General features: G+C 41.2%; 1 protein-coding gene and 1 non-coding gene across 4 annotated transcripts in view; both read right to left on the bottom strand.

The window, feature by feature from the left end:
• Window positions 1–4,070: 4,070 nt before the first annotated feature.
• Window positions 4,071–21,384, bottom strand: part of AP1G1 (adaptor related protein complex 1 subunit gamma 1) — a 33,886-nt gene continuing 16,572 nt past the window's right edge. The window contains exons 6-23 of one of the 3 annotated variants that reach the window (XM_077786410.1): window positions 21,005–21,081; window positions 18,643–18,738; window positions 18,100–18,180; window positions 17,757–17,855; window positions 17,289–17,344; window positions 16,393–16,506; window positions 13,205–13,345; window positions 12,854–12,908; window positions 11,675–11,797; window positions 11,270–11,359; window positions 10,651–10,778; window positions 9,989–10,093; window positions 9,359–9,500; window positions 8,665–8,791; window positions 8,119–8,214; window positions 7,724–7,884; window positions 6,628–6,726; window positions 4,071–4,567 (exon numbers count right to left, since the gene is read on the bottom strand). In XM_077786410.1, coding sequence (XP_077642536.1) covers window positions 4,466–4,567; window positions 6,628–6,726; window positions 7,724–7,884; window positions 8,119–8,214; window positions 8,665–8,791; window positions 9,359–9,500; window positions 9,989–10,093; window positions 10,651–10,778; window positions 11,270–11,359; window positions 11,675–11,797; window positions 12,854–12,908; window positions 13,205–13,345; window positions 16,393–16,506; window positions 17,289–17,344; window positions 17,757–17,855; window positions 18,100–18,180; window positions 18,643–18,738; window positions 21,005–21,081 — 1,892 coding nt within the window. In that variant the 3' untranslated portion in view covers window positions 4,071–4,465. Of the gene's footprint in view, window positions 4,568–6,031; window positions 6,089–6,627; window positions 6,727–7,723; window positions 7,885–8,118; window positions 8,215–8,664; window positions 8,792–9,358; window positions 9,501–9,988; window positions 10,094–10,650; window positions 10,779–11,269; window positions 11,360–11,674; window positions 11,798–12,853; window positions 12,909–13,204; window positions 13,346–16,392; window positions 16,507–17,288; window positions 17,345–17,756; window positions 17,856–18,099; window positions 18,181–18,642; window positions 18,739–21,004; window positions 21,082–21,384 lie in introns of those variants that run through there. The other 2 variants (XM_077786408.1, XM_077786409.1) reach the window with 2 other exon arrangements.
• LOC116184071 (small nucleolar RNA SNORD71) lies at window positions 14,888–14,974 on the bottom strand. The gene has a single exon (XR_004148800.1). It is a non-coding gene; the product is annotated as a small nucleolar RNA SNORD71 (small nucleolar RNA).

Here is a 21,384-nt window from a genome sequence, read left to right as displayed (position 1 = left end):
CAGCTCCAGCGTGTGTCACCATCGGCACCCCGCAGCTGAGGTACGCTGCTCAGCAGCCGAACAGCACCGTGCTCCTGCTGCCCTGCAGGTCCATCTCCTAAGCTCTGCCAGTCTTAACTAGTGTCTGCTACTAATAATGTCATTAACTACTAGTGACGTCATCATCTACCAATGACATCATCATGACAGTTTGCAAGAATTTGAGCATGTTTTAGGGCAGCCACTGCTTCTCCCTCAAGGATCAAGAACATTAAAAAAAGCCTCCCACCTTCCCCGCAGTGAAATTACACGTTTGAAAAGACGTGAAAGGTCATCTAGTGAAATGTGACTGTGACTAAAACACAAAGCAGACACATGTGGTGAGAGAGATATGGTGACAATCCTTGTCCAAGAGTCACATGGAGTATGAAAGGGGTCTTTTAACAAGCTCCTAGAGCAGGCTCCAAACACATTACTTGTGTTCAGATCCCACCATGCCTTTCTAGCACCTGGACAAACATTGCTGCTTGTAACTAACATGCTCTCTCTCAGGATGGTATTCCACAGGAACTACTCAAGTGTTTTGCAACTGTCCACTCATCTTAGTCTCCAAAATTTCCTGTAAAGTTTTTTCAAAACATGGCCATGTTATTTTGCATCATCTCACATTGCCATGGCCAAACATTAAGAATCAAAACATTTTATCCCACTGTATTGGCAGAAAGCAACAAGGCGATTTTAAATCATTGAATATCGTCTCATTTTATTAGTCACTTCATAATTTGTTTCAACCAAAAGACAATACACACAGCAGAAGTCTAATGCATCCCATGTAAATGTTTACATTTGTTAAGCTCCTCACTCACCTGTGACTCAGCATTTAATTAAATTTTTCACATCTCAAAAATAGGTCTCCAGAATTTTGAGTGCCAACAGATGCCCTGCCTCAAATGGCATGTTTTTCACTTTAAATTTGGTGGCTTTGTTGGGGGTTTGTATTTTAGTAATTTTGTTTGCCTTTTTTTCTCTATACTGTCAAAGAGGCAGGATGGGGCTCTGTGTAAAATTTAAATTACAACATCACAAAATAAAAAGGAATATACAGGAGTAGAGTGAAAGTTAAAAGGGAAGAAGTCCAGCAGCTCCTTCCCTCACAGCCTCCAAGTAGAAAAGGAACACACAAAAGTGCACCAGTGTCACTGCTGCCGCGGCCCATAGCTAGTACCAGCCTTAGCCAAGGCACTGGTACCTTTCCCAGGTGCTTCAGTATCTTCTGAGTTATAGATCCCAGGTACTGTAAAGACAGTCCCCTCACTGCTATTGCTTCATTAAGTTGTTCAAGGCCATATTTTGTGCCATCAAGACCTGGACAAAGTTGACTTTAAGGACCTTTCCATGCTTCCTCCCCCTTCAGGCCCATTATGGCCACTATTGTTTCTGTCATTTTTTGACTCAAAATACATTCACTTGGAAAAACAGACATCCAGTGTTTCCCAGTTCCAAAGCCTCCCATGCAGATACTAGTAAGATTAGCCATGAGGTCCGTATCTTGCTGCCTTTATATTCCCCCTTACACTGAAGCAAGGAAAACGTTGACCAGACCTCTAAGAATAGTTGCATTCAACCAGCAGGAAGAGGACTCAGCATATGCTTGGAGTGCCTCAGAGGTGTGAGTACACTCCAGAGGAAAACCACAGCAGCACAGAGCTTGAAATGCACATGGGGGTTAAGGAGCAAGCAGTATTATCTGGTATTGCAGAGAGGGGAAGTGTGAAGTCTGGCCTTCCTTCTTGTGCAATGTCAGCATCCATCCCTTAGTGAGGAGGGGAGAGCTCCAAGGACAACAGGAATGTTTGGCTGCTACAAAGGAGAACTTCATAGCCAAGGGATGGCTTCATGCAAAACGTATTTTGGGTACACGCACGGCCTCCTCCAGCTTGACTCAAATACAGGACGAAATGCCCATTTCCCCACAGACATAGTGCAATGGTGGCTGAAGGAGCCAAGAACACAAAGAATTCACCTTGCAAGCTTACCAGAGACCGACAGCTGCTCTAGGGGACAGAAAACAAGCATGACAAGAGGTATAACATACACTGTTCCCAACTCTGCTGCAACAAACTGGCCAGGTGAGAGACCATTTTCTTCTTCCTTCCCATCTAATTTCCTGTACCAGTGCTCTTTCCCAGCAAAGCCAAAGGGAGAGCGAGGCATGCTGGCTTTCAGTACGAGTGATCATGTACAACTCTGTGAAGAGAATGGTAGAGCTTATGAGGAGTTCAGGAACCAAGGCAAAGACTTCCCATTAGCTTTTTACCTGGGACACTCTCAGAGCTCACTGGGGTATGGATTTAACATGCTCAGTCTTCAACATTGAATTTGAGCTACTGGGGCAATGAATAACCACAACTGCAGTGAAAACGATTAAGCTAAATGCTCAGCACCAGAAATGGACCCTGATTCAGCAATTTCCTGCAGAACTGCCTGCTTCATGATGCTTCCAACTAATAGCCAAGGCATGACCCTACCACAACCCAAAGTCAATTTTAAGGAAATTGTACATTGTTCTTCTAGATTTTATAACCCTACACTGATGCCAGTTTCAGGAGAAAAAAGCTCTTTGCTAATCCAAAGGCCCAAACCAGTTCAATCAGTAAGGTAGCAAAAATACCCTTCAACAGAAGATAAATTTACTCCACTACACATGGACCAGCACTTAAATTAGTGTCAGTCCTACATTATATTGCTTAAAGCAGTTAAGACCAGACAGGACTGAACAACCCTCAGTAGCCTCCTCCTCCCAATTCAAGGGCAGAATAGGTCTTCAGTTTTCCCTAAGTACACTGTGGATCACTCTTGCAATATTTTTGGCAAGTTCTAGAGCTCAGTGTTAGCTCTTCTGTGGATGCAAGAAGCTATGTCTAAGCTTGTGCTCAGAGCACTCAAGGACTTGGAAAGCCCTAGAACAGAACTGAAGCAGAAGTGCCCAACGTTCAGCTTACCAGCACACTCAAAAATGAAGACCTAAGATAAATGCTAAAGAGCACTGAACGTCTGAAGTTTGCCACACTGTGCTTTTGTCTGTCTTACACATCATCTGCTAGGGACTGCCCAGAACTGTACCATCTCCCAGGAGCTCCTGCAGGGACATCCTTGAACACAGCTTTCTGTGAGCTCAGAGGGGTACCAACCAGACCTTGCATCTTTGGATCCAAATACTCAAAACAACTGGCTTCCATTCGAAACACACTGAAGTTACTTTCAGTCTCAATGTGAACTGGCACATTAATTCTGAAAGGGGAGTAAGGATCAACTAAGTAAAAAAAAAAGGGAAAAGGTCTCTTTAACTGCATGGTCTTTATTTCAGTGCCAATATTACAGATACAACACAAATATCCCAGTCAGAAGTAACTCAAATGGAACCCAGGGTGTCTACAACAGGCTCTGGAAATAAAATCGGGGAGAAGTTCTGGAATAACCAGGAAGAGCAACTTCGCAGCAGAGTCTCTGATAAGTCTCCCAGCAGGAGCAAAAGTCCTTGCCCAAAAACTGATCTACAAAATTGAATGTGTCTTTTCTACCTATAAACCACAATTAACAGGTTGAAAGACACTGAAACCGTATGTGGTAGAAAACCAGCTGCTCCTTTTATCTCTACATCTCTCACAACTCACTTCACTTTCTGGGGAAGCTACAGAAGACTCTGAATCTGCATGGCTGTGCCTACTGATGAAAGGAAAGAAAAATCAGATGTAAGGGCTTCATTTCCAAGTACAGCACCAAAGCAATTTTACCAACTCTTACCAGCACCTCTTCTCCTGCACTGTGTTCCAGGTTTGCAGATGAACTCCAAAGGCCTCACTTGCTCTTGGTATGCAGCACATAACTAAGAAGTGCGTGTATACAATAATGCACTGAGTAGGTCATAAGAAGCCTCCAGCCCCTTAAGACCTAGGGGATACAAGAAGAAAGAGGAAGGGCAGCCTGGCATTCCCCAAGACCCCATCTGAGTCCCAGATGAAAATGCCTAAAGGAATCCAGCTAGAAATTAATGACAACACACCTTACCCACCCCAGGGAAAAAAAGACAGCAGAAAGAAGGAGCAACTGCTCACTTGCTGCAGAGAGAAGAAAGTTTCCCTGCTAGAAATTCCAGACTTCTCTTCCAACCAGGCTGTGTTCCTTTTTGAGGGAGAAGGAGGGTAGGGAAAGGGAGAAGGGAATGTTGCTTCAGGCTGTGAATGCATGTGTGAGAGAGTGCACAGTAGCCTCCACAAGCCACCAGCCTCATCAGCAGAGGAGAGGAGATTAATCTTAACAGATATGCTTCAAAGTCAGCAATCACTTCAGGAAAATTCCTCCTCATCAGCAGGTCTCTTTTGTTCCCCTTGTGCATGGTGCAGTTTGGGGGATTGCCACGGATCACAACCTTCTTCCCAGAGTTCTTTTGATTGGGTGGGATGAGAATAAGAATGGTGCCAGAGCCTCATTGCCAAGACTGAGGGGGGAAGTTGTTGACTTCTGCTAGATCCTGCATTGCTGAGCCCTTGTGATTATATGTCAACTTGATCCGCATACGTAGTTGTTGCTACAAGAGAAAAGGGGGAAACAAACAAAACCAAAACAAATTCAGATCTTCATTAAAGGTTAGAGACTCCCACCTCATTCAGTTCCCCTCCCCCACCCGATAAATGCTCAACACAGACTTTTCCTGACCGAGAGAGTTTGCTGGGTGTATGGGCAGGGTGAGCTATGACACTGCAGATAAATGCTCCATCTGGTGGGACATTCATTGGTCACTGCAGTTCTCAGATCAGGTACAAGCTCTTAGAAAAGTTACAGCACAGATTCTACCCATGTTTGTGTCTGCATTGGCCCTGCTCTTGCAAGCACTGAAATCCTTAAATACAAAATTAACTGCTTTCAAATTCCAGTTAACAAAAGAAAGCAGGTGGCAGATCTGTACTCTGCTGCACTGCACTTGGACTTGCAGGGAGAGATGGGCCATCCACTCAATGCAGCAGTCTGGCAACTTCAAGTACTGCACAGCTCAGCAACACTGTGAAGGAAATAGCCTATGAAAGACTGGAAAAAGAATCTCCAAGAACATTCCCTTCTGCTGTAACTAAATGATGTAATAGCTCAGAGGTTGCTTTACACTGTTATTTGGCTGTCACTCAGATACTAGGTGGCCCCTAGCTAGAGTACAGAATACCCCAGTCAGGCTCCCTATTCCCTCTCTTAAAAAATCCAAAAACAAAAAGCCAAAAGTTGACTATTTCTGTCCCTTTTCTTCATAACTACAGACAAATACACGAAAGGGATAGCAGAGGGGAAAAAAAGGAAGACAATGACTGTTTCAATGAGGCTTAGGATAAAGAAGTTATGCTTTATGACTAATAGATAAACATCACTGTCACTTTTTGGTTTATTTTGCATTTTGGAAAGCTAGCCATTAGTTTCAATCCAGCATGATGGCTTTATTTTGCACCTCTGTACTCTGAAGTGTTCCTAGGAGTTGTGGCATTCCTACAAGAAAGCATGCGACTACCCTAGGTGTGTTTCACCTTGCAGGTCCCATTCTGGCAAATTACAGGAAAACACCTAAATCCTCCAAAGTTCAGAAATTAACTTTCAAGGTGATCTCTGAAAGGTGCTCTACAGCATCACACAGAAACTGGTATCAGATGTATATAAGACACAGAATAATTAGTCTTGTGGCTTAATATAGGCAGAGGTGAGCAGACTACATGGAAATAAAGGGAGATGCATGGAAACCACAAAAACTATGCACTAGAAGACTGACATTCAGTGAAACTTGAGCTGAAATTTGTGACTTGTTTTCTCACTTGCACATCAATCTAGCAGAAACACTTTACATCTACAGCAGTACATCAGTTTTAACCTATGAAAAGCTTTAGATGATTTAAATTCCTAGAGTCATTTAGGATCATAAGGCTGTTTCAAAAGAAGAAGTATGATCTCAATTTTATTTTTCTTTTTGATGCCATCTGAGCTCTTGCAGACCCTCTTAAGGAGGAAATGTGGGCCACATCCCTCCCTCCCCTCAAGTCTGTTGTGTCCCAGTCTTGAAGCCTGTCTCTGAAGGCTGTAAAACAAATGGAATTACCTCACATCTAAAGATTCTTTCCATCAACCATTTAAAATTACACTCATCACATTAAAAACAAATGAGACAACAGACGATTTTAAGAATACGGATCAAGCTGCTTTTTCGTGTAAAAATATTTCAATAACACCACTGCAGATAGCGAGAACAAATGCTGAATATCTTTATGTGTCAAGATGCTTGCCTTCCAAACATCACTGTTACAATCCACAGAAGCACTAGATTAAACTCCTCTGGCCATTTGAAAACTTAACCACCACTGCGATGCAAGACATGACTTCAAGGTAGCAAAGCTATTAAACTGTTTTAGCAGTATTACCAAACAGAAGACCAAACCTGTGTCCAGAACTTCGTGTGTTTTTCATAACTTTTTCGTAACTCTAACGAAGTGACTGCCATGAAAAACGTATCATTCGCTACCATCAATCCCTACCACTCATCAGAGATGAACCCCTGTCAGGCATTAAATGAATGATTACAAGACAGTATCTTCAACAATTCTTCTTGGAATCACTCACCTTCTGTGGATTCAGGACTTTAATAACCTGTGTGATGGTCCCAGAATTAAATGCAGGGATGACACTGCTGCTGGGAGACAGAAGCTGCAGCTGGAATGTCTGAAAACAGGGCAAAAAGAAAACAATTTGATGTGTGATCAAGTAAGAAGTGATTTCTTTGCACTGAAAGAAAGCACGTGAAATTAAGTTTGGTTTCTGGCCTTGAATAATCAGCTCTTGAATTCCCTATCTTCTTGTTCCCTAAGAACAGCACGATCACTGGCCCACCTACTCTCTATACAAGTAGGATCCAGGTAACACAAATAATAGGAGGTAGTGCTTACTGCAGTGTACCAAGATCAGCAGCAACGCTTGCTTCCCTTGCACTCAGAGGAAGAGTCGGCACACCTGTAACTTCAGGAGGATGGTTCTTTCCCCAATTCCTTCCTATGGCAGGTATAAAACCTACCTGAATCCAAGTTAGAGGAATACTAATTCCTAGAAGTGATAGCACTTTCCCCCAAGTTTGGATAGCATTCCAGTCACATGCTGCTTCAATAGTCTGCTCTGCTATAAACTAGGCAATATCTGCCACTTGCATTTTGTGCTGTAGCTGAGTGCAAGGGGAAACTTTCTTAAATTATGAATGCCATTTCTTAAATTATGAATGCCATTAATCACCATATTGTGACTCATTTAATTTTTTATATGCAACTAATAGCTTCAAAAGATTCTCTCTTTCATGTGTTCATAGCTCCAAAGAACACAGTATATTTCTTAGAAATTAAGAATAAAGAGTATGATTAGTGTCTCCAAAATACTGGTTTTGACCCAAATGGTTTTTTTTTTTGGCTGAGGTTTAGCCATTTTTCTAGAAAGTGGTGATTTCAAAACACTATTTTGTCAAAGCAGAAGTGGTCCAATTTGATTGGAATCTGTGTTCTATTGCATTTACAAGATATACTTTCAAACTGGAAAGACATGACCCTACTGGGCACTAAGAGAAACCTGGAATAGTTCTCAGCCTTGTTTACCTTGCAAGTTTCTATCTACTAATTAGGAAGTGTTTGCAAGTGGCCCTTCAACTTCTCACTGTAGCTGCCCTAAGTGGCTCTACCTTTGGTACTGCAGCTTGGAAAACAAAATCTGTCATATCCAGCTCTGTGCTGTTGGAGGCCTGTATCGTGATTACAGTGACACTAGGGTTGGTGTTCGACCTCTCAAAGGTGAAGTCAATCTTCAGCCCATTCTTGTTGTATGCAGTAATGGAGGGGATTCCTGTAGGAAACAAAAAAGCAGCAGACCTACAGAATCTGGAGATCATTCTGAACATCATAGTATGCACTTACTTTACCCCAGACTCTTCTGAAAATTAAACACACCCCCTTGGGCTCCAGTATCTATGGCACACTTTCAAATTGCCTTTTTTTTTTTTTTTTTAAACTATTTCTTGTTTCCTCTTCTAGTTAGGTGTTGGGGCACTTCAGGCAAAGGATTTACAATGTCCCTAACCTGCAGCAATATCATTGAAGAGAGGCTGAGATGTAAGTCCATCGAGCAGGAACGGAGGTTGTGCTATCTGGGGTGCAGGGGCAAATACTGGAGAACCTACAAAAAATGTTGAAGGATTAATACTTTGCTATCAGGAAATGAAGAGTAATTACTCCTTTGCCAAAGACTGGCTGCTGCATTTTGTATTTCTTTACATAAAGCTCTATAAATCACCTGTGTTGTCATCCTCCCCTTCTTTGCTTTCAAGAACTGGCTCTTCTTGCACTGGCAAGTATTCAGATGGAATTAATTCCTCACATCCCACAGTCCTCTCTGGAAAGGCTCACTGCATTCCCAGACTCAGGTGTGAAAATGCTCAAGTCTCACCAGCTAATCATGTAGAATCAACCCATGACTTCATTCCCTGCCTCCCACCTGTACGCTAAGATGGATCTTGGTAAGAGTAAGTGTAAAAACTAGGACTTAAAAGACAATGAAGAAGTAGCCCAACCCTCATCCCATCCCAGGGATGAGAATGTAGATGTCTAAGAAATGCAGCTTGCTCACCTGTTAGGTTGAGGTCTCCCAGGAGGTCAAGCAGCTCCCCACCAGCAGAGGCTGGCTCCCTTGTAGGTGCAGTGGGAATTACAGGTGTTATATCACTTCCCCCCAACAAGTCCAATAAATCATTTGCCTAATGAGAGAGTGGATGTAATACTTATATATATTCAACATTCTGCTACTTTTCCTTGCAAATGCAGTGTGTTCTATTTGTTCTCAAACTGAAGACCACCAGAGCTGATGGCCAGTTAGAGGGGTTCTTAGTTTCACTGTGATCCCATGCCCCACAAGAAATCTAGTTTCCACGCTTGAGGTACTCAAGAGATAGGGAAGGACTGGGTTCATGCACACTAAGCTTGGAGAATCACAAAATATTCTAAGTTGGAAGGGACCCACAAGAATGGCTGAGTCCAACTCTAAAGTGAATGGCCCATAAGGGGATCAAACACACAACCTTGGCATTATTAGCACCATAACTAACTGATACAATTCCACCCTGCTCCTGAGCCTACAATGACCTGTCCCACACACCTGTTCTGGACATTAGAGCCATCAGAGCAGAGCAATGATACAATCATCAGCAACCAGAAACAGCAAAGAAGCAGAGAGGGCGAGGGAGATGGCCTCAGCTTGCTGTTGGCACAGGCTGGAATGTGGTCTGACAGGCAGTGGAAATTTATCCTGGGTCAGTTTCTGTTACCTGGTTAGCAGGCTGCAATCCAGAGGGTGGAGGTTTGGTTTCCAGTACTGCTGTCTCTGTCTCTCCATTGGTCTGTACAATCTCAGCAGGGCCATTTGTAGTGACTTTCTCCATTACTGGCATTCTCTCAAGCAGTGCTGGCCTGAAAGAAGCTGACATAGTTACACTGTGCCATCTTCCTGGATGTCAATCCAAATACTTAGACATTCAAGAGCTGATATACATGGGAGAACCTGCCTTTTCCCTTGAGCTCCAACACAGGGGAACTGCAAGACTTCATGACAGTTTGAGGTGGTCAGAAGCAATCCCTGGCATTCCGTGCCAGTGGAAGTACACTAGTTGATAGCTAAAAGACAAACAAGCCCTCCTGTCTCCTGCTTCCCCCCAGCACCTGACAAGCTCAGGCTCAAAGCAGGACAAATGCTTTGGCAGAGAGAATCTCTGATCACAGAACAATAACACGGGATACATTACGTCCTTAAAACACTCGCTAACCCTGTAGAAGGTGAGGGTTTCTAGTTCCTCTGTAACCTTAACAAAAATCACCTAAGTTCTCACAGCACTGTCATCCACAGGAGTTCAGAGCAGATAATGATCCTTTTCAAATACCAAATCTCTATCAGTGCTTACCTCATGTGATCATATTTCTTGAAAAGTGCATTATATTCCACAGCTCTCTGCTGTAGCTCCACATCAATGCTGCTGCCGTAGATGGAGACTACCTTCTTAATGCGACTGTTGGGGACAAGGGAAAACAAACATACCATGGAATTAGCAGAAATAAGCAAGGGATTAGCATGTGTCATCCTGAGTTCCTGTTCCAAAAGGAGTCCCACATAACTCATATAAAACAGCAGCATCCATGTAACATCCATATATGAACTGTCCCTTCACAAAAGCATCAGCCGGTGATTAATACACCACCTTAGGGTATAGCATAAATAAAGCTCAACTACCCATACTGAGAAGAGTCCAACAGGAAACAAGGCTATTTTTCTCTCCATCATTCAAAAAAGGAACAAGAATAGTCCACTGAAACTAAGAAGTTTTCAAGAAACAGCAACACGGATTAAGTCCCCATATGGCAGAGGGCATCCCTAGAGAACACAGTACCCATAGCAGACATCTTTCACCCTGTGAGCAAAGGAGGACTGTAAAAGCCAACAAGTAACATGGTGACTATTGTAAATCACAGAAGCAGAACTTGTTCAAGGAACACTCCTACTGAAAACAACTGATGTTGGTATATGTTCAACAAAGCCAAGCGCAGTATACCACAAATGGGAACTCACTTGACAGTGCAGGTGAACCTTGTGGAAAGCTTCATGATAGCAGTGAGAGCATAGCCTCGTGTCACAGATGCAGACATATTAGATATCAGGACGCTTTCTAAAATATCAAGAACTTCATCCTCTGTTACCTGAAAAGGTACAGTGAGGTTAGGCTAAGACAGAGAGGAGCTTACAGCAAGCCTTCCAAATCATACTGTAAAGACCCGTCTCTTGCCTAGTGGGCATGTCACACTCCTCTGCAACTCTGAGCCTGTAACATTACGTTCAGAGTGTGAGAGACATGTTAACCAAGATCTTACTGTAGGAGTTGTAAAATACAGTTCCTATTTCACACATTGAAGAGTGGGTTTATCACGAAATACACTAATACCCTAGCAGATTTCTTCCAAATCAGTTGGCACTGAAGCCACACCATTCTGCCAGTGGTAGCAACACTCCACACATCCAGTATTTACACAGCCCATGCCTGCAGCAGGGGAAGGAAATTCCTGTCCAGAGTCCATTTCCATCATGGACATGAATGCTAGGGAACTGCTGAAAGCACTCCCTTCACCTAGCCAGCATCAAGTGGGTCCATCCTCAGCCAGATGTCCAGTTGCAGTTCTTTCCTGAGGTATACCTGTATTGGTTCCTCCTCTTCACACTGACCGGACACCAAAAGATCTCCATACTCTCCTATGCACCAGGAGGCAACTTGTACCAGGGGTTGCTGTTGGAAGAAAAACCAGAGAAGGCTCAGAGATAAATGGCCACCTGCATGATAAATTAAACCATCTGCATTTCCAGGATCAAGCTTGGTCTTCCACAGCAGAAGAAACAGGAATATCACATTCAATCAAGAATTCCATAAGAGAATTGGAGAAACTAAAAAGAATATGAACTTTTCTATAGAAGACATGCCTGCTCAGCAGTCTCTCCCTTGGAGCCAGACAATGTGATGCTGGTTTTCCCTGAGATGCTTAGTGAACACGCATAATTATTGCAGTACAACAAAGACACTGAAGCCAGCCGCATTTGGTTTTACCTGCGAATAATCTCCAAGGATGGCTTTGTAGAGTCTCTGCACAGTGTAGGCATGCATCTCCACACTATTAGTTATTAACTGGATCAGATTTGGAACAGCATCATCACGAACATAACTTCCTGCCTGCAAGAACAATTGTTAGGTTTTACTATGGACCTTCTTAAGTAACACTCAGTAGCTTTGATACCCTTCACAAAACCACCTAATGCTTCTGGAAATAAATATTAATCCTTTAATCTATGAGCCCTTTATGGTTGACTTTGAGCAACCTCAGGGGGCAGAAGTACAGGACAACACATTAACCAACAAATAAAACTATACTTGGAGAAATCCACGCTACAAATACCCTGAAACTGCAAGAGGATAGAGTGCAGAAATTAATACAACCTTATGAGTGGTTTATCTAGCAGACAAGAAAAGGCAATTACTTTACTGGAGAAAGTAATCTGAGAGCAATTCTCACAGCCAATCTTCCAACAGAAATTAATTCTCACTTTAGACGAATCTACTTCTCTCTGTTTCAAGGTGACAAAAGAGCATCCCAGTCAGACTAACTTTTTGATGAATGTCTCAAATTTGAACACTCATACTGATAAATCTCACTTCTTTGCCTGACAGAACACACTGCCTACCCAAGTTACCAAGGTCTCTTCCCTTGGTTGCTAAAGCACTGCTCTAGTTCCACCTCAGCTGTGATGTATATAGATAAATTCAAGCAGATAAAGAGCAAAAATTAAACCCAAAGAAGGTGAACTAGAAGGCTGTTGACACAGTTTCATTAACAGGTTTTGATAAACTCGGAGCAATTTCAAGAAACTCCTTCACCCCCTTTCTCTTCACAAGTCACTTCAGGCTGCATTCACTCTCCTCTGAAAGGACTGTATATGGGAATCAGACAGTACAAGTAGAAGCTAGTGTGATTACTGCAGTAGAAACACTGTTACACATTTTGTGTGTTTCTGAAATTGTACAGTTCTTCTAAAAATCAGTCACTGATCCAAGGCAGCCAGTCAGAAATATCGAAACTCAGTAAATGTGACTATTATAAGTACACTTCCTCTATGATTTTAGCATTTATTAATCTGCCAGCCTTTAGAACCATTTCCAACTTGATGGTAACTTCCTTCAGAATTAAGAAAATTTTATGTAGTCACACACAAGGAAGGCAATTTCACTTACCGTTGTTAAGACTCTCATAATTGTGTCTATGTGCCAGCGCTTGGAAGGAGCATATCTGACAAAATTAAGAAAACAAGTTAGAGTGATAACTGCCAGTCTTCAATACAAGAAAGAAACCCAGCATCATCAGAACCTCCCCTTTCAGTTACTTCCTGACCCACTGCTTCATGAGGAAGGACACCAATACTGAGGGAGGGCTACAACTGACAAACCACACATAAATCAATGAACAGATTAAAACCAAATCAACACATTCTCTCTTGGCAGGAAAAAGAGAGAGAAGCAACGCACACAGTGTTCACAATCCTGAGTGTGTACCAAAAATTATTAGCAAGTAAAACAATTTCATACTTTTCAGCGGCAAGAAATATTCCAGATGCACAGTCTGCCTTGAACTCTGGTTCACAAGAATCTAGGAAATACAGTAACTCCTTCATCATTCCACGGACATTGTTGCCATTAACAAGAGCGAAACTCAGCTCCATTGCACGCCTAGGGCAAGAGACAGAAAACCAATCAAGTAACTTCACCTAGTGAAGGAAGTAAAAAACCAAAATCCAGCTACAAAAATGCAGTTAACTTTTAATTAAGAAGAGATCAATACTTACTAATCCTGTGAGAACAGCCCTCCACATTTAATGTGCAGTATTTTTTTGTTCATAGGCAGACAAACATCCAGTCTCCAAAAAATTAAGGGGGAGTGGAGCTATGGGGTGCTCTAGAGACATCTATCCATATGTTAAAGATAGCTTTAGGCTAGCAGTATCTTTCAGCAGTCACAGTCCCTCAGGATTAAAGTCTCACTGTCCAAGTATAATTGAAAGTTGGTCATTTCTGACACACAACTGTAACAATTAAAGCATGCCACAATATATTTTCTCCACATTCAGGAATCCAGAACAGACCCGTTTCCAATTCCATATATTAAGAGATTCAAACACAGTAGAGATTCAAAATATTAACTGAGAAGCTTTACTGTATCAGTTGGATAAACTGATTTCTAAGAACCTAAAGTAAGATTTCTAGAACTTGAAGTTATCCTGGTATTGTTCATTCCTTCTCACCACAGACATGTTGACACTACAACTAATCAGAGTATGAGCTATTCCTTTTTGTGCACATTGAGAGCTCAGAGGCTACTCCCAGGCCCTTCTACTTGAAGCTTCTGTAGTTGATTTTAGCACAGGTCTCTCATTCTTCTACTATTTTTTTTGAATGAAGACTATAACTTCAGATGTGATTGATTTCTGCACAACTTTGCAACAGCTGCATTCAAATGTATTAAAACAGGCTCGCTAAATAACCATCAGTGAATTTTAATACGGTATTGGGCACACACTATTTGTTCTCAAGAATCTGAGAACACCTAGACAGCACTACTTCTCTACATTTTCCTATTTATTATCATAATAATGATTTTTACAGAATGGTGAATTGTAAATGTGTTACTTTGCTTTTTGCCCAGCTAGTACCCAGGGACTGAAAAAATAAATATATACAGAATTAGGTTGGAAATACCAAACTAAATTGCTACCTTTTAACATTTAAATCTGTGTTTAGCTGATGACCTATACCATTATTAGAACTGTTTCCATCCTTCCTACTAGTTCCCAACTCCCTTACACCTGTTCCTACTGGGTTACAAGTTTTCCATGTTTATGTTCAAAATTTCAGTCACTTTATAGCAGATATATCAATACTGCAGCTGTGCAGGAATACAATGTTGTCTTCATACCAGGCATTTATCTCAGCACATATTGCTTACCTTCAGTCATATAATATGTTTCGTTTTGCCAAAAAGCTCTTAATCATGTAGTTTAATCGAATCAAACAGAAAAAAAAATACTTCCATTAAATGGCAAAGCCATTCTGAATTAGACTACATGGACCAAAGATGAACTACACCAGTTACAAGATGATGAGCAGAGGCCATACTTCAGATAACCAAAAGCAGATACTTTCCCTCAAGTCCTTGAAACTTGCTGCCTGGGGACTGTGACATATATCCAGTCAATATAATGCTTCAATGAAGACAGTGCATTGTCAGCAGCATGAGTGTCAGCATAGCAACATCGTGCTCTGCTGATGGATCACTCAAAGGCTTCATCCTCCAACAGCACTCAGACATGAAGCTCAGTTGTTTGTAGCATACCTGTGTTTTCCTAGCAGGTGCCAATAAAATGTTTTTGTTACCTTCTACCCAAAATCTAGGTAAGGCTCTGCTGTTCCACAACCGAGCCCCATGTTGGCTATGGCACCAAGCAGTGGCAGCAATGGCAGCCTGACTCGTTCAGCATTTAAGACACAAATTTGTCATTTGGGTAGATTGCAACTGTAAAAAGAGATTACATGATACCCAGTACATAGCAGTTAAAAATAAGTTTCAGAAACAAGACCAATCCAACTTCTTTCCTGTTTTACACATATTAGTCTGAGTAGAGCTGTTTAAAAAATCTACAGCTGATTCAAAGATGAGCATAAGTTTGAAGAATGACTATCAGAACGAGGATCTATCAGAATGCTGTATCTAATCAGTTTGAGTAGATAGAAAAGAAGAGGTTGAACAATTCTGAAGGTATATTCATGTGATGAGCGCTCAGTGGAATTCTGGCCTGGAGCATAGAAATTCTATGAAATGCAACAGGAAAAATGCTGCTGTCCCCAACACTGCATGCCGTACACTGCACTGAGCCCAGACCTTTATTTACAACACAGTTAAAAAAAAGAATAATGAGGAGGAGAAGAGTTCTGAAATAAAGAACAAGGAAGCAAGAAGCTGAAAGACTCAGTTTAGAAGAGCAGCCTTCCACATATGCTGGGCAAAGTGAAACCAAGTAGTTCAAGAATTTGTATGAGAGACAGAAATAGAAGGGAGTTACTACCATGAGCAAAGGGAACATAACTGAAGTAATGAGAATAAACTGGAAGAAATTAAGACAGAGTACAAGACAAAAAAATATTTCTCTGGTGAGAAGTAAGGTTGAAAGCTTTCCCAATGCCCAGAGAAGCAGTAACACACCACTATTTAAATGACAAATGAACACCAAGAATGATATAAGAATGTGGTTTGTACACAAATTGTTTGAGCAATCAAGTTAAGTCTGAATTCTACTACTCCCTAATACATCTAAGAATACATTATTTGGATGACTTGACACTGCTCCAAGACAATAGCGCACTGCCCGTTCATCTGGGAAAGAAAACCAATGTGGAGCATATCAGAGTAGCTTTGATCATAATCATAGTACACAGAGGCTTTCCAACTTGCTGAGAGCACATAAATCTAATCTCCACTGATACTGCACTCTAGAAAAATTCACGCAAACAGAATTATCTTTTTCCCCATGAAATGTAACAGCAGCCTTCCAAAGAAAGTTGAAGTACATCTTCATTATCTTGTTTGAGTTATAGAACCATATTATACCTTCATAGTAGCCTCACTTACAGTTCCTGAGGATTATTGTCATTTTCCCCTATATTCTGCTCACTTTCCAAAGACTGTCAACCTCAAGAGTCCATTTCACTGATAATCTGATTACCTTTTAATAGAGACATCCAGATCCTTCAGGCAGTCCACAATGGTGCTTCGGTGCCGCTGTACTGCATTATGGTCTGTCTGCACAGTTTTCAACAATGACGTCAAAGCTACATATCTGCAAACAGAACATAAGGTCATCAGTAGCTGACACTTGCCATTTAATTTCTATGCACAGACACTGTACCCTTGCCACAGACTTAGTCTTATTTTGCAACAGAATAAGATTCTCTTGCACTTGGTAATGAATGCAAATCCTGTAGGGACTTTCTAACCTATCTTCACAGGTGAGCTACCACACTAAATTGTAACATGTCTAATAACACTGCTGCCCAGACAAGCACCTGTCCCAAGCACCTCTGCAGATCTTACATTCAAACTAGCATCAGTAAAAATCCCAGGGCTAGAGTCTGAAACTCATATCGTGATTTGCTATCCAACTGCTTAGAGATGGTATTCAATCCCAACAGTTTCAGCAATTCCATATCCTGATTAATAGTGACCAGAGCAGAACTAAACTCCTTTGTTGCCACCAGCACAAAATCAGAAAAATCAGTCTTTGCCTAATTTGTCAGATCTCCAACACCAACTCTGATTTGAATACCACTACAGACCACTTGGGACAAGACAGGAAAAAATGTGAACCTGATTAAGAAATCACATGTTGAGAAATAGATCATACATTCCAACTTATCAACTAAGAAGGGCAGGGCCACAGGTAAGATTTGCATAGAGGAAAGAATGCACCAAGAAAGAAGCAAGCTCAACAGCCACACTAACCCCAAGAGCAGTGATCTCAACATGGTCTCCTGGAAAGCTTTACTTCAGCGTCATCTTTGTGCAATTGCTTCTCATGCATTTTATATTGGGTGTTGTCAAAACACACTTTGTACAACTTACCTAATATTTTTGTCGTTGTTTAATAAGAAACGGCCTAGGATGTTAATGGCTAAGACCTGCAGAAAGAGTTAGGGAAGGTCAATGATCTAAAAGGGCTGCTGGTTATCTTCATCTTTTCATGATGACTTCAAAGGCAACATGTCAAAACTAGCATTGTGGTTCTTAGCCAAAAAGAGCTCTAGAAGCTGCCTAAGCAGAGGAAATGCTAAGAGATGCATCATAGGCTCTCACTTGCACTCAGGATACACACTCTGCAGGAAATTTTACCTTTCAATTTTTGTTATTTTAAAAAACCCAAACACCCTTTTCACCCCCAAAACAAGCACTCTTTCTGCAAAGGTTACAGACTTATCTAGAGTCAGATGCAGAGTTGTGTTATGGTGAAACAGCCTTGCTTCATGTCCTCCACACAAATTGCTCTAATACAATCCTAGGAAAAAAACAAAGGCCATAGCAAAGGCAACTTACTCTCAGGCCGCTCTCAGATTTTATATCCATAATAGTCAGCACAGTTTCATAGAGAATGGCATTTCCCACATTTTTACTTGTTTCTGTATTAGTGGCAACCTGGAGATAGGAAACAAAATAACTTCAATGCATTTAAAGCAGATCCCCTTTGTGCTGTTCTGCAGAACAGGCAGCGAAAGTAAACAACTCCTACAAAACAGCACCATACTTGTGAACATGCATCTCTTTAAACAAAACTCCACTCAGCATGGCAAGCAGCTGTATCCTCACTAGTGCTGCAGAACCTAAATTATTAAGAAACTAAGAGAAAGTTTAAACCAATCATCAACCTTGCAGACCTTACCTGTGCAAGTATATCATTCATTGCTTCACTAGAATCATCATCATTTCTCCCTAAAATTCTTAGTAACCGCAGGATTCGTACCTATTTTATAAAACAAAGCAAAGAAAAGTTTGGATGGCAGTATTTGACATGGGGTCATAGTAGCAAAAAAGCAAAAGAAGCTGCTGATTTCCACTCTTAAGCAAAATGCTTGTGCCAGCTAAGAACTTTATCAACAAAAACAGGCTTCTGCTGTGCTTATTTTCTTCCCACTAGCAAGAACTGCTCAGAGTCCCCTCTCTACCAGGCACAGCCTTCCAAAATTACTATGCACTGCTTCTCTCTTTTGTCACATAACATGATAAAGCACTACAGCTGCTGGTTAAACTAAGACAGGTGTCTTGCACTAGGGCAGATGAACAGCATTTGCACAATTAGCTCAAAAGAAGACCAAAAAAGCCTTAAAATCAACACAGGTGTAGCGGTAACCACTTCATCACACCTAAGGCTCAAAGCACAGTCCTAGAATTAAAGCTATCAGTCACTGTTTGCATCAGTTCTTACCTGCAAAAAGGGGTCACTGATCCCAGACACATCATGCTCTGGTGAATATCCAGACATGATAAGGTTCTTCAGAATACGAACTAATTGGGGAACAAGCTGTGAAGAGAGTTGTCCTGTTAGGGTACTGTTGTTTTCCTGACCCCAGCTTTGAAGCACAGGCCCAAGAAAAAAATCTTGTATTTGAAAGAAAGTCAGTCTCTGGATTCTTCTGCAAAGTTCAACCTGCACACCTAGAGCCGCTGTTGTTTGAATACCTACAGCTTGGCTAAGACACAACTAGAAACAGTTAAGCTGGGACCAGAGCACCATACTGTGTCTTCAAAGTAGTAAATCTACATTTGCGGTATAGTGTAAGAAGAAAACCAGCCTAGTTTCACTGTCATCTCCTTTTGTTCCTAACTTTGCTATTCAGGAGCTACAAACTCCTCTGAAAACATGCATTTCATAAAACACACAAAATTAGCCCTGAACTTCCTGTTAGCTGCCTTAAAGAGGAAACCAAAGGGTGATGCAACATCTTCCCTCCAGACACACTAACTGACAAGTGGAGCATTCCTGGAATCCATACTCCTGTTTGTTTTGCATTCCAACATGCATGAATTATCAGGATTGAGGACAGAACAAAGGGAAACATTACAGCCATGGAGACTGGTTGAGGGCCACTGCCCCCTCTCCCCGCCAGCATCTTCTGGAATACAAATTACACCCATGAAGACTATCAGCACTGCAGCTGGACTGGGTAACTCTTTGCAGTACAGAAAGCCTTTACAGCCTCTTACAGGCAGTTAACTGTCTGTTCTGCTCCCTTCTGAGAATCACCCAAAGTTACCCCATGATAGAGACAAAACACAAAGCCCAGTTTGTGGTAAGAAGAAAGCAGCCCAGGCCTACAACTTGCACAGGCACAAAATAAAATAAAATAAAAATAATTAAAAAAAAAAAAAAAAAAAAAAAGTGAAGTATTCCTCAAATGAGGAAAGGCTTGAGGAAAGCAGGCTGATGTTTGCAGAAGACCAAAACTGAGAACTGAGATTCAGGGCTGCCGTGGATGTAGAGGTTTAGTGACAAGTCCAGCACACAAAGAGCATTAGACAAGTACAGATGATCTAAGCAGGTGGCATCAATCACAACTGTGTCATTCAGAGGCACTGCCTCACGAAGGACAAACATCTACAGATTCAAGGCAAACATGCATCATCTAGAAAAATTAACTCTTACCTTTTCATTCTAAAACAGCAGGATTCCAAACAGACAAAAGGGACAAAACAGACGAAGCAAGCATTAGGGATAGGTCAAGGTTATACCATTCACAGCATAACAACTACAAGAAATAGCTAGAAATAATGTACCTGGTAACAAAATTTTGTGCTAGTAACAAAAATGTACCTAGTAACAAAATTTTGTGCACTCGGCTCTTCTTTCTTTTCCCACAACTATCACATTAACCAAGCACATAGTAGCAAGGATGGTACCTTAAAAATAAACCTCATCTGACTTTTTTCCTGCTTTGACGTTTACAATCAAGGCAAGGGAAGATGCACACCAAAATGCTAAGATGCACCAAAGAATGTATAGTCTTAAATCCCTAATGATATAGACAAGTCAAGGAGGAAAAGTAAATGGGCATGCAAATAAACAAGCACCTTTAAGACTTTTCAGAGGAGCAAATGGCTTGTTCTGTTCTACCAGCATTGTTCAATTTCTCCGTCTTTGATCAAGAATTTAAAATAACAATCAAGGCAATTTTCAGATGCTCTTCTATCAGTAGTCTTTCACATGGCAATAATACAGCAAATAATAGCAAACGACAGAGGGAAGCCAGGAGGGTGATGGGAAGCAAACATTCCTAACCAGAGGAGGAAGAGTGACATTGACTCTCAAACCCTTAAATTAAGATGGAAAATTTTGTAGCATAGTATGTATCAGACACAAGGTATCTATACAGCTAGAATTTAGGTCAGTGTTTTTGAATTGAGTGCATATAACTGTGTGGCTGTGGTTAAGGCATTCAGGTATTGGTATAAGCTTCAGTTTTTCATCTTACTCTCTGTTTACTTCATTTGTGATTCCAGTGTCACTATGCAATTAGAAAGAGTGAGGAAAAACCTAAGGGACCATCAAAGACAACTTTAACAATCTAACTCTAGGATGAGTTTTATACTGCACAATCTTAAGACTGATTGTTTGTAACTTAACCACTTACTGAAGGGGATTAGGCCTAGATACACATGAAATTCCCACATTCAATGATTAAAAAAAAAATTAGCAAACAGTATCATTAAATTATTCACCCAAACAACTGCAAGGATTTTACGAGATGACCATGAATATTAACTTTGCAATATTACCAGTTCACACTTACCTTTCTAAAATGTGCAAGCATGTCTGGGCTTCTCTCACACATCTCTGTGAGTAGGACAACTGATGTGTGAAGAACACCTAAAGGTGAGGGAGGGAGAAAAGAAAAATGAATCACCATTTAACATCATTCCACTGGCTCCAGACATTTGATAAACATCACAAGAAAACAACAGGAACTCATTAATATTTTTTTCTTGAGTTCAACATATTGTATCTAGCACTACAGATACTTGTGCTTGCAGTTGTGTCCAAGGCAAAGCAGACAGCAATGTGCTCCTGCTCAATGTGCAATTAAAGGCCAAGGCAGGAGATGAATTGAATTTGGTCTGCAGAAACTCGCATACTAAACATATAGTAATGGTCATAGCTGGGCTACTGACC

Source organism: Lonchura striata, chromosome 13, assembly GCF_046129695.1.
Source record: "Lonchura striata isolate bLonStr1 chromosome 13, bLonStr1.mat, whole genome shotgun sequence".
NCBI classification, from domain to species: Eukaryota; Metazoa; Chordata; class Aves; order Passeriformes; family Estrildidae; genus Lonchura; species Lonchura striata.
Note: the sequence above shows the minus strand (reverse complement) of the source record. Positions and strands in the feature narration are given on the sequence as shown.